Source organism: Paramacrobiotus metropolitanus, unplaced genomic scaffold (assembly GCF_019649055.1).
Source record: "Paramacrobiotus metropolitanus isolate TYO unplaced genomic scaffold, Prichtersi_v1.0 Parri_scaffold0000011, whole genome shotgun sequence".
In the NCBI taxonomy this organism is placed as follows: domain Eukaryota; kingdom Metazoa; phylum Tardigrada; class Eutardigrada; order Parachela; family Macrobiotidae; genus Paramacrobiotus; species Paramacrobiotus metropolitanus.
The window spans coordinates 1,441,456-1,452,934 of NW_026570231.1; the positions used below are offsets into that span (position 1 = coordinate 1,441,456).

General features: G+C 46.2%; 1 protein-coding gene across 1 annotated transcript; it reads right to left on the reverse strand.

Moving 5' to 3' along the window:
* Positions 1-7,050: 7,050 nt before the first annotated feature.
* LOC129583730 (kelch repeat and BTB domain-containing protein 8-like) lies at positions 7,051-8,217 on the reverse strand. The gene is made up of 3 exons (XM_055475663.1): positions 8,133-8,217; positions 7,456-7,594; positions 7,051-7,252 (listed from the first exon to the last, which is right to left on the reverse strand). The coding sequence occupies exons 1-3, from the start codon at positions 8,215-8,217 to the stop codon at positions 7,051-7,053; spliced, it is 426 nt and encodes a 141-aa protein (XP_055331638.1).
* Between the last annotated feature and the right edge of the window lie 3,262 nt (positions 8,218-11,479).

Consider the following 11,479-nt stretch of genomic DNA (forward strand, 5'->3'; position numbering starts at 1 on the left):
TAAATGTAGACGCTGAACCATTTGTACCAGGTGAAACCGTAGCGAAGTCTAGCGATAATACTAAAAGTAATATTGACATCGAAGACGATGATGATCAGTGGGAACCAGAGAGTGTAGTTGCCGTTGATGATAATCGTAAGAATAAACCGAAAAAGCCGATAAAATTAAAATTTCATGTACGCCGCAGTAAGGACGGATATGTACATGTATAATAATTTTGTTTAAATCGAATCGCTCTGAGATAGAGTTCCCCTTATCGTAGTGGTTCGTACCTCTCGTATTAATTGTAGAAATTAATACCGAACCATTCCCCAACTATTTTTGAGGTTCGTACCTCCCCGACTCTAGCGTATTCCCCGAATAATACCGTATTTTTCACAATAATTGTGAGAACTAAAACCGAAATAAATTCCCCTACTGTAGAGGTCTATACCTCTCGCCGAACAGTTTACTTATCGCTTAAATCGTTGTAAAAATAGAGAAATCGCTATCGAGCTGATACTATCGATTAATTGCTAAATTAATTTTCGAATTAATTTTAGTAGTTAACACACCGAACTCACCGGCTTACCTTGTTGTTATAGGTACCGAAATGGACAGACAGCAGTCAAATCGTCGATCGAATTCAGGTAATAATACACCGAACGCTCAGAGATTGAGTATAATTCTGACCGACATTCAAACTGGGGAAGAACCGCCTCAGATTGAAACTATACGAGTATCGCGTGCAGTGCAAACTGATGATGTTTTCATAACCGACTACGACCAGTACCAAGCATTGGTAAGGCGTATGCAAGAAGACGATGGTGGGAATTTTCCACCAGAAGAATCGCCAGAAAATTTATGTAATATTTCAGCTAATAATCAACCGGCACAAAATGTTGCAATAATTCAACCGACTGTACGCACGGTGGAAACACCGGCGCTAGCTTCAATTTTACCGATTAATTTGGGTGTTTCGCGTAGCGAACCGCCATCTATTCAACCGGTACGAGATGTACAAGTTGAGTCGGCACAAAATGTGCAAAATGCAGCCGCAATAGTACAACCGACTGCTGGGTCTTCACAGGAAGCCCGGAGTGAACCACCGTCGGGACACGGAGTAATTCGTTTGAGTTATCCCGTGCCACACGAAATACAATTAACCGAAGCACCGGTGATAACACCGTTGCCGATTACAGTACCAGGAGCACCACAAATGCATATGGCTACTGTAAACTATAATAATGAGCGTCATACTTTTATTTTGGGACCGGAAAGAGTAGGAGTGAATACTTCGGTTCCTTCTCAACCGAACGTACAGCCGAGGATGATTTCAATATTAAATCGGCCTGTACTACCGACACCAGTGCCGCAGGTGCAACCGCGCATGGTGGTTGCCCCACCGAATACGACGGTGAGACTTCGACCAGCGAACGAAAATCCACCGTCGCAACATCGTTTTATAATCTCACCAACCGATCAGCAGCAACATCCCGTTAGCCGAATGGTTAGACCAGGTGTTGTTAAAATTAGTCAGCCGACTCGGTTGCCAGGAATTATGGCACCGACTCCTCCGTTATCGCAGAGTGGCACAGTGCCAACTGCGCAGTCAGATCGTGTACCGAAAAAGTCTGATGATGGACAACCATCACCACCGAAAATACCGCGACTGTCTACAGAGACAGTTGAAAACAGTATAACCGAGCCTGCTCTACGCAAATCTGAGCGTAGACAGCGATTGCGTGAAGAACAGGAAGATCTACAGCGAAAGATCTGCCAAGTGCGAGATCAGTTAAATCGTAGCTATTTTGACGATAGCGATGATGAAAATGAACCGGGTAAATTGCGAATCGACGAACAAAATGTCGAAATAGCGGAAATAGACCGATCAATGCAGGATCAGACGGGAGGAAATGCCGAACTTCCGACTCGATCTGCTTCACCTGAAATACCGGAACATATTCCTGTAATTAAAGCGGAAAGTAAAAAGTCATCGCCGAAAGATTCGGATGATTCATCGCCAGTACTTGTCACTGTTTCACCGCCCGAACCGTCTGCAGTAGAAGATGATTTATCTTTAATGCTGGACGCAGCGTTTGAATTTTTCCGTCAATTAAAAAACAGGGAGAGAGCAGCTGCGTTTAATTATCTGTATCAGAATTATCGAACGCATATAAATCGACAGGCTGATTGAGAACAATTTCGATTAGCTATTCAAGGTGCAGTTAATCGGGGCGAGATGCTCGAAGTGTATATTAATTGGTCACCGACAATAATGTACTCACCGACATATCTCCGGCAGACGTGGTACCAATTAATGGTAATTAGTACACCGGAGATTTTCCGAGAAGCCTTTACTATCGCCGTACGTGATATCCATAATCGACAGGGATCTACCGTGGCAGAGATTGCCAATTATATTACTTTAACTATGCCGATGAATCTGGTCGCTCCCGCACAGCAGTTTCCTATGATTTTGGAGGCTATTCATGAGCTAGTGCGTCGGGAGGTCTTGATCGAAAATACCGGTCTCAATGTGCCGCGTTATGCACTTGTAGACAGTAATCGCACGCGAATGAGTTCTATTACTGGAATTTCAGTTAAAGAACTAGGATTTCCGTCACCGGACCGTCAGCGTAAGAACGTAAAGATCGTTCAACCACCGCCACCGCCTCCAGAACCGACTTCTAGCGTTCTGGTTGAAGCTATTAGTCAGATTGTGCGATCCCGTCAAGAACCGACTCAGGGACGAATAATGGATCGTCTCAGACATCGTTATAATCCTGAGGCAGTAGCAATTGCTCTCAATCGCGAGTATGAAAATAGCCGTTTGTTACGCCGATATAATGCCAACCGATTGGCTGAATATCATACAATTTCACCAAATATTTCGTTTTTAAGTAACTATCCACTGTTTGATGCGAGACAGTGGCAAGAAGTTATACTGCGTACAATTAGGGAGATCGCTGATCCAAATGGATCTACAATTGATGAAATAATTCAGTATATTCGCACGATCCGTCCCGATATGGGAAATCGTGTCGATCATTATGTGGAATTAGCTGCGTCTGAACTCGTGTTGGATCCGGTTATTATTTCTCATAATGATCCACAGCGAGGTATCACTTGGCGAGTTAATGAAACCTTAGGTCAAGCAGGCTCATCATCGCGCCGTTGAATGATTTAAAATTATCGAATAATCGACTACTGTAGTACTAATACAGTAGATACTGTACCGATAAGTTGTAGCTACCGTAATAAATTAAACCGAAAATCCCCACGAACTTGTGGTCCGTATCTCCGTATAAATTGTTAAACTCATTAACAATCGGAGATTCCCCGTAAAATCGTGGTCCGTACCTTTCGTACAGATCGTGTGCCGAATTCTTATCGTCTAACAACGTATCGAACACATCGACTAAAATTACCGTGTAAATTATGGTTTAAATAATTTATAGAAATATCGAGTAATTAATCGAAGATTAATTCGAATAATCTTCTTGTAGACCGAATGGAGCCGCTGTCGAATTCGTGTGATCGCTGCAAGCATAACACGAATAATCGGAAATGCACCGACTGTCTTTTTGGACAGAATATCGATAATATGAATCCAGACACCGTTGTGACGCGACTAGTAAGCGAGGTGATGCACGCCAATTTGGATGCATACACCACTCTCATGGAGTCGCGTTATGAATCGATCCTTCAACGAAAACCGTGGTTGTTGGCGCAGATCAACGACGCTGTCCGAAAATTCGTAAATAATCGACGGGACCACTGGCAACAAGTGCCAGATCCTGGAGTAGCACCGTCGCAGATGGCGATGCGATTTAACGCACCGTCACAACCGAACACTCAGGTAAATAATTACCTTGCGGGTACTTTATTATCGGCAGAAGAGTGGGAAATGATTCCCCTAGACCGTTCTATTCCCAGTACGTGGGAAAACGATATTCTGAATTTTAATGTTAATTCACCGCAGGCATTTATGATGCCACAACAACCGATGTTGAATTATCAGCAATTTCCGCAACAATTCCTACCGGCGCAAAATGCGCAATATCTGCAAGCTGACTGGGCGTTTAATCAGCCGCAGTATCAGCAATATCGTCAACCGATGCCGATGCAGGTACATGAATTAAAAATTTGTGATGTACCGTCGTGTAAATTATGTAAAATTCAGTCTAACACTCCGTCTGTACAGCAGGCGACGTGCAGTACGAGCAGCACCGATCCGTGGCTCGCTGAGCGCGGATATCGTCCGAATGTCGCGCAGCAGTTTGGTTCCCGAACTGCCAGTCAACCGCAGAATGTCGAGCGTCAGCCAAGCACGTCGCGTAATCAACCGGACGCGCGTGCGGGACTGATGAAGAAAGTAAGTAATATGTCGTTAAACGAATCGACTACGTCAGTAGGGAATGAGTGTTTACAGCCGTCCTCTGACAGTAGTGACGGCAGACCTCCATTTGGTGGTCGCCATCGAATCGAATATAATCTGGAACCGTGTGCGCATCACTCTCAATCGCGCAAGAATATTGTAGTTGAAGGTAGAGATTTAACTGAATTAAATAACCGATTGTCTGCTGAATTGCAGAGACGAAACAGCAGACAGCGCAATCGCGATAATGTCCGATCGGCTGAATATCAGCAACAACCGTCGCAATCGCAGCAACCTAAGCAGAATGTTCGACCGGCTGGAGATCAGCAGTCGACTAATCAGCGCAACGAGCAGAATAAACCGGCTGGAAATCAGCAGCGCGATGTTCATCGTCGCGGATACCGTGATAATCGCCAGTTGCAGATTGATCCTGCGACTGTTATTAAAGACGTGATGCACATCGTTAATAACGCCGAAATCTATGTGCATAAATTAACCGGCGTCTTGGGAATTGCGAACCGTGAAGAAAACCCAGACGTAGCGCAGATCCGTAATATGATCCACGAGTCTGTGGATTTGCTTGAACGAATTGGGCTACGAGGCCGTATGTTGGAAATCCACTATGCTAATGTCGATTTAATACGATCGCTGGACGTGCAGAAATATGCGACTCGCCGTTCAAACTCTCTGCGTACAGCATTGGACAACAGTCAGCTGTATGTACCGATTACTGCCGTGGATATTGAGATTTTATCTCAATTCCGTATTTTCGGAGATAAGAATACGGAGACATTTCTCCTGCAGTTTATTTTACCGGAAACCGATCCCGCAAAGTTTTATTTCTTTTGTCGGGTAGCCAGTAATCTGGAACGTTGTACTCGTAATCGAAATATCGACTGGATGTCGATACCGTATAATACCGGGCTGAAGACTGCAGTTATGTGCATCTTAGCCGCGCTGCTTGGAAGCCACAGCGCCCATAATTATATCTATAAGCAGAAAGATCGGCCGGAATATCGGCAAATGCGCGATAAGATCCTGTTATTGGGTCAACCGAAAAGCGAACAGCAGGAGGCACAGGAATTACGTGATATTCTTGCCGCCGCTGGCCAGACCGAAATGGACACCAATCAAGGTGGTCCTAATCAGTTTTATGATGATATGGACGAGCGGATGAAGCGATTCGCAGACCGTCAAAATCAGTATGAAACTGACACTAGCTTCAACAAGCGGAAGCACGTGCCCGATTCACCGGATACTCCTTCGGGAAGTAAGACCGAACAGCCAGTGTATAAAATGCGAGTCGTAAATACTTCTACGACGAGCAAAGGCAATGCTGCAGGAAATCGGTCTGCACAGCCGCAATTAGGAGTGGCAGGATGTATGAATCCGCCGCCGAAACCGAGTGCGCCCACGGGAAGCAAACCTGTGTTGATTCCACGATCGGTGGAAAATAAACAAACCGTGGCAGTATCGTCCGCTCCAGCGTCGATTAGTTCGACGACTGTGAAATCGACAGGTACGAGTACTGTACCGATTGATAATAATTTGCGTCTACCGGCCCATAATGGCGATAATGATAAAAAACCGAATAACGGTAATAAACCGAAAGTTGCAGGAAAACTGCAAGGACAGCAACAATCGGCTGCTCCTATGCCAACTGCATCTGCTCCAGCTGAACAGCCTGGACAAATGAAACCGGAAGAAGCTGCAAAGTTGGCGGCGTTGAATGCTCGTAATGAAAAGTTACTGAGCACTATATCGTTATCGCGTATGAAACCGCACGAGAGAAAGTTTTACGAAACTACTCAGAGTTTCCGCGATCATGTCGAACCGTCGAGCGATGAGTATGTTCATAGCATACTAAAAGAATTGGTTAATAAGAAAATCACCGATATGTCGAAAGAAGAATACGACTTCTATTCGACCGAGATTCATCGCTGGCCAAAAGAAGACATTGCGACTGGCCCAGTGCCAGATAATTCATTCATTAAATTACCGACCGCGCCAAATAGCGAAGAGACCGAAATTTTCCACGATACTGTGGATGAACCGCAACCAGTTGAATCGACATCAGTCGAACCGGCACAAGGTGTGCTTTCAGAAGCGATTGGCACAGCATTAACTGTTGTAGCCGCTGGCGTTGTAACCGAATCTGCGACTGCTGGCGCTACTGCTGACGTTGACGTTGATATGCTGTCCGATGCGGATCCGAACGCTGACGAAAAGCTGGACACCGAATAAAGCGGATAAAAGCTGTGATTTGGATGATAAAAGATTCTTCGGAATGGAAAAGCATTATGGAATGGATCTCGTAAACTTTCATTTGAATTTTGTGATTGTTAACAATAGAATATGCCGCCTTTGTGGTCGCATTTTGCTCATATCTTTGACTAATTGTGTTGTGTGTTTCTGTTGCCGATTTTGCATGGGCTTCGGAGGGCCTCGCCGTTCCACCTGTGGCATGTTAGGAGGTTGGTGCTGCCTTATAGATAGGCAGAGTCGCGCCACTTCCGTTGCACAGTTGCGCACTTGCACGTGCGAGTTGTTTTTTCGTTTTACCGATCTGCGATCGGTTTTGCCATTCACTTGGCCATCTTCTCCGCAGAATCTACATTCTACGGATCGACTGTGTTTTGCGCACGAGATATGTTTTTGGGCTTCATGCCTTTATTACTTTTCTTCGAAAATTAATAAAAGATCGTTTGTGGCTGGCGTTTGTTCTGTTTTTCCTTAGCAGCGTGAGCGCCACGCTGACACAGGTGATCGTCCATGAATTTCCAGCAGGCATCCACGACCGAATCAATACTCAGGAACGACGCAGCAATCAGCAAGGACTGCACGTTGCTATCGGTGAGGAGGAGGTCCTTCATGTAGCAATAGTCAACCAACCTGCAAAAGAAGACTCGGAAAACCATATCGATTACCCATGACACTCCAGTGGCGACACTCGTTATACAACCTAAACACAAAGCTGCGAGTCCGTACGAACATCATATACGCATGTGTTGTACTATGCTCCTCATCGTCATAACAAGATGTCAAGAACTAGAAGTTTTTCGCCCCATTTCTCGTTTACAAAACTGAGGACTCACTGGGACAGATCGGTGTGGGAGATGTTGTGCAGCTGAATAACTGGCTGTGTAGATTCCTTCATTCCCGACAGGACCATGGTGCGAAAATACGCACTGCGCACGCCGAGGACGCTGCGATGACACGGAATCCCTGCATATTCTGCTTCACAGCCTCACAGCTCCACATCGCATAACATTCGTGAGGCTCGCAGGTTTTGCCATTCCCGATGCAAATCCACAACTTCCGCTGTAACACGTGTGGCATTCTCCCCTGGTTGAGAAAAACGATCGGCATGAGCCCGGCCGACTGGCTCACCAGTCCCGTTGGCTGGCATCTTCAAACGGCACCTGCTGGAATATTGGAATCACTCTCTGGAATCACTCTGCTGGAATATTGTCACGGTGTACTCTGTAACCGCGTATGACGGCGGTCAGGCATGGAAATGCCCCTGTTAATGGATTTTCTACTGGAATAGGAGTGTCTCTGATCTTGATTTATCCATTTTTATGTATTTTCTCCCATTTATGAATAAAAGGTATTATTTAGGGACACCCCATGTTTCCCCATATTGTAGATTATAGGATTTAGGTAGCACTACCTATGACAAATGGCGCTCCTGGTTTGAACAATGTACCAGCCTTTTGGTGGCTGCGGTCTTGCCCCATCCCAATTTGGGTCGCCGATGCCGATGGCGTACCCTGCAGTTTCTCGGCCAGTTCCGCCGCCTTCAGCGGCATATTCTGGGTCTCCGACATCTGCGTGGGTGCGTGTGGCTTCCGCATGCCCGACAGACGACATATCAGTGGATTACGGACTGCCCGAAACGAACGCCTTCCTCTACGGGGCCCGTGCCGTTCCACACCATATCTCGGACTATTCTAAGGGTTCTTCCAACCCTTCTGCTAATGAACATTCTCCTACTACGATGCTCTTACCCGAAGAAAGCTGCAGGGCTTGTTATGTGCCCGACATAGCCGAACAGGTGAGCCAGTACATTCCTTACAGGGCTGGCCAAGTCGATGGAATGGGACCCGTCGCAGTCTTCAGTTTTGGTGAGCACCGGGCCGCTCAGATTGAAAAAGAGCTAGCTGCTCTTAGGAAAGAGAAAGAGCATTACAAGGCGGCCGTGGTTCAGCTCGAACGAGAACGGAACTTCTACAAAGGGGTGGCTGAAAGAAGTCGAGCGCTTTTGCAAGAAATTCAGCGTGGCGTAACCCCTTCGAATTCTGTATCCATTAGTGGCGCAAAGCAGGCCACAACAGGGTATGTCCCTGTTTCGTCCCAACATGCTAAGCGCACCACTCCGCCCCAACCCCTGCGAGCAGTGCAAACTTTTGTAGAGCGCACAGGTTTGGTTACGCCAAAACCAGATAAGAAGGCTTTAATGGCAAACAGTGCCATTCCGTTGGCAAAAGTGGCAGTCATGGAGTACAGTGCCATCTCGGCCCCTAGCAGTGCGCCGGCGCAAACCATTGCTCTGCTACCGTTGCCCTTAATGGTACTCAGTACCATTTCAAGCAATCCAAGGGGTATGAGAAATTACCCATTATCCTTCCTGTCTACTTCCCGAAAAGCAGTCCGACTGCCCTGTGGAAAAGTGGTACACTGCCTTGCACCACTAATATACCAAATTGCAAATAGATCTTCGGACGATGGATCTAGCCGCCGAACTGAGTCGCATTGCGGCTCTAATGCCATACCGTACCGCACGCGACTTTCCATACGCCCGTCCGCTGCAGACATTGCGCGCTAGCGCAGCTACGTTGTCGCGTTCAAAAAACGCCCCGCAGCAGTAACGCGGAGGTTTACTGCTGCGTACGGGAGCAAAAACCCTCCATTGTCGGAGAAGGCCAAGGCGGAGTGGAACCGTCTTCTTCTCGGATGTTGGACTGCAGTGTGGGTAAGTCCTGCATTGCGCATGGCGGACGTCGCGAATGTTCCTGCACGGACCAGGGTGTGGAAGGATCCTGACAAGATGCGTTCCGTCGTGTTACCGAAAAAGGGCCGCATGTGGCCCTTGACACCGTCCTGTTCCCAGCCACCTTCCTTGGATAATGCCAGTAGGACGCGAATGCTCACCAGAAAGACAAGTGCTTACTCTTTTGTTGCTCTGTTTTTGTTTAAGAGCTTGTGATACTCTTTGTGTTTTGTTGTCTTACGGGCTGAGGGCAGCCCTTGTTGGGAGGAGGGGCATGTGTCACGGTGTACTCTGTAACCGCGTATGACGGCGGTCAGGCATGGAAATGCCCCTGTTAATGGATTTTCTACTGGAATAGGAGTGTCTCTGATCTTGATTTATCCATTTTTATGTATTTTCTCCCATTTATGAATAAAAGGTATTATTTAGGGACACCCCATGTTTCCCCATATTGTAGATTATAGGATTTCGGTAGCACTACCTATGACACCAAGCACAGCCCAAGCAAAAGCACACGTCGCAGCAAGAGCGGCCTGCCGAGCAGTCCTCAACTGATTGACGTAGATCGTTTCTATGAACGGACCTAGTCACAAAACTAGGAAGCCATAATAAGGGAGAACTCGCTTATTGTAAAGGCGTAAAACAGAATTAATTTTTCGAAGTTACTCGATACGATTACGCGCTACAGATGACAAGATTTGCGATGTTGCTTTTGCTGTCTTTCACCGTGTTCCGTGTGTTGTCGTAGTATGTGTACGAGGAGGAGCTACCTTGGCCCGATCAAAGGCATATTCGCGACCATAAACCGATCACTGTGCCCGTATTGTTACACGCTGAGCCAGGTGGTTGTGAAACACGGCTGGCCGCCCAACGATGGAAGCGTACGGGAGTCACCAGCACGCACATCTGTTGATCATTCAAACTTTTACACCCCGTGCACTCTTTTTTAAACTTTCCAAATTCCAACTACTGTTTAAAAATATTAAGAAAGCACGAATTTTTAGGCAATTTGTTAGGAGCTATTCTATTGCATCTGTAGACTGTAGACCAAGGAACTTTAAGATGGCGGACTTTTTCGTAGACATACTATCACAGGACTTCAATCAACATTTTCAGTAAAGAGGCTGCATTTACGAAAACCTCACGGATCCTCGTGCTCGAATAAAAAAATACCTCTATGTCTCCTTTTCTTTCCAACTTTTAGAATATTTAGTTGAAAAGTTTCAAAAGAGACAAAGAAGAGAGGGCGTTTGTATTGGATAATTGCTGATTAAATTGTTGACGTGCTGCTTCTTGCAGCTGCCGCCGCTGGGTGGTAACCCGTGTTGCGCACACATGAAAGCAGTGATCGGTTTACGGTCGTGCTTATGACCTTATGTCTTTGATCGGGCCAAGGTAGCTTCTCCTCGTACACTTTGTACTGCCAAGATGTGCGCCACCCCCCTCTTGCGGCAGCCGTGTTGAACGCCCTGCTGCTGCAGTCCACACGGTAGCACGACAACTCTATGACCTTCTTTTCGCTGACCAACAATTTGATGACCGACTTGTTGCTGACTACCACAACTTGCTGACCGACAAATACCTGACCGACAATTCGCTTTTGTACAAACTGGCTGACCGACATCTTGCTGAAACTAATTTGCTGAACGACAGCTTACAGCTTAGGACGAAATGGTCGCATACCCAACCTCTCCACATTCAGTACGCATGCAGCGCAGTGCACTGTACGACTGAGTTCAAAATATCCGTTTCGTACAAGTGCACTGCACCGCTTGCGTACAGAATGCTGGGTATGGGGCTATGCGACCATTTCGTCCTACATTGTACTTGTCGGTCAGCGAACTGTCGGTAATCGACAACTCGCTGACCGACAAATTGCAAAAGACGAAAACTTGCTGACCGACAATTTGCTGACCAGTTAAATGCACATCGTCGATATTTACGCAAAAACTAGAATATTCTTCGGTTTCATAAAAAGGAAGCAGTACTGTGACAGTTATAACTGAAATATAACCTTTTGCCATTTATTACTCAGTATTAAGTTCACGACTATGTCATTGTCTCAGTCGATATCAATTATTTATTAATAACTGTCAAAAATGTTAATAATTACAACGGTTTCTTAA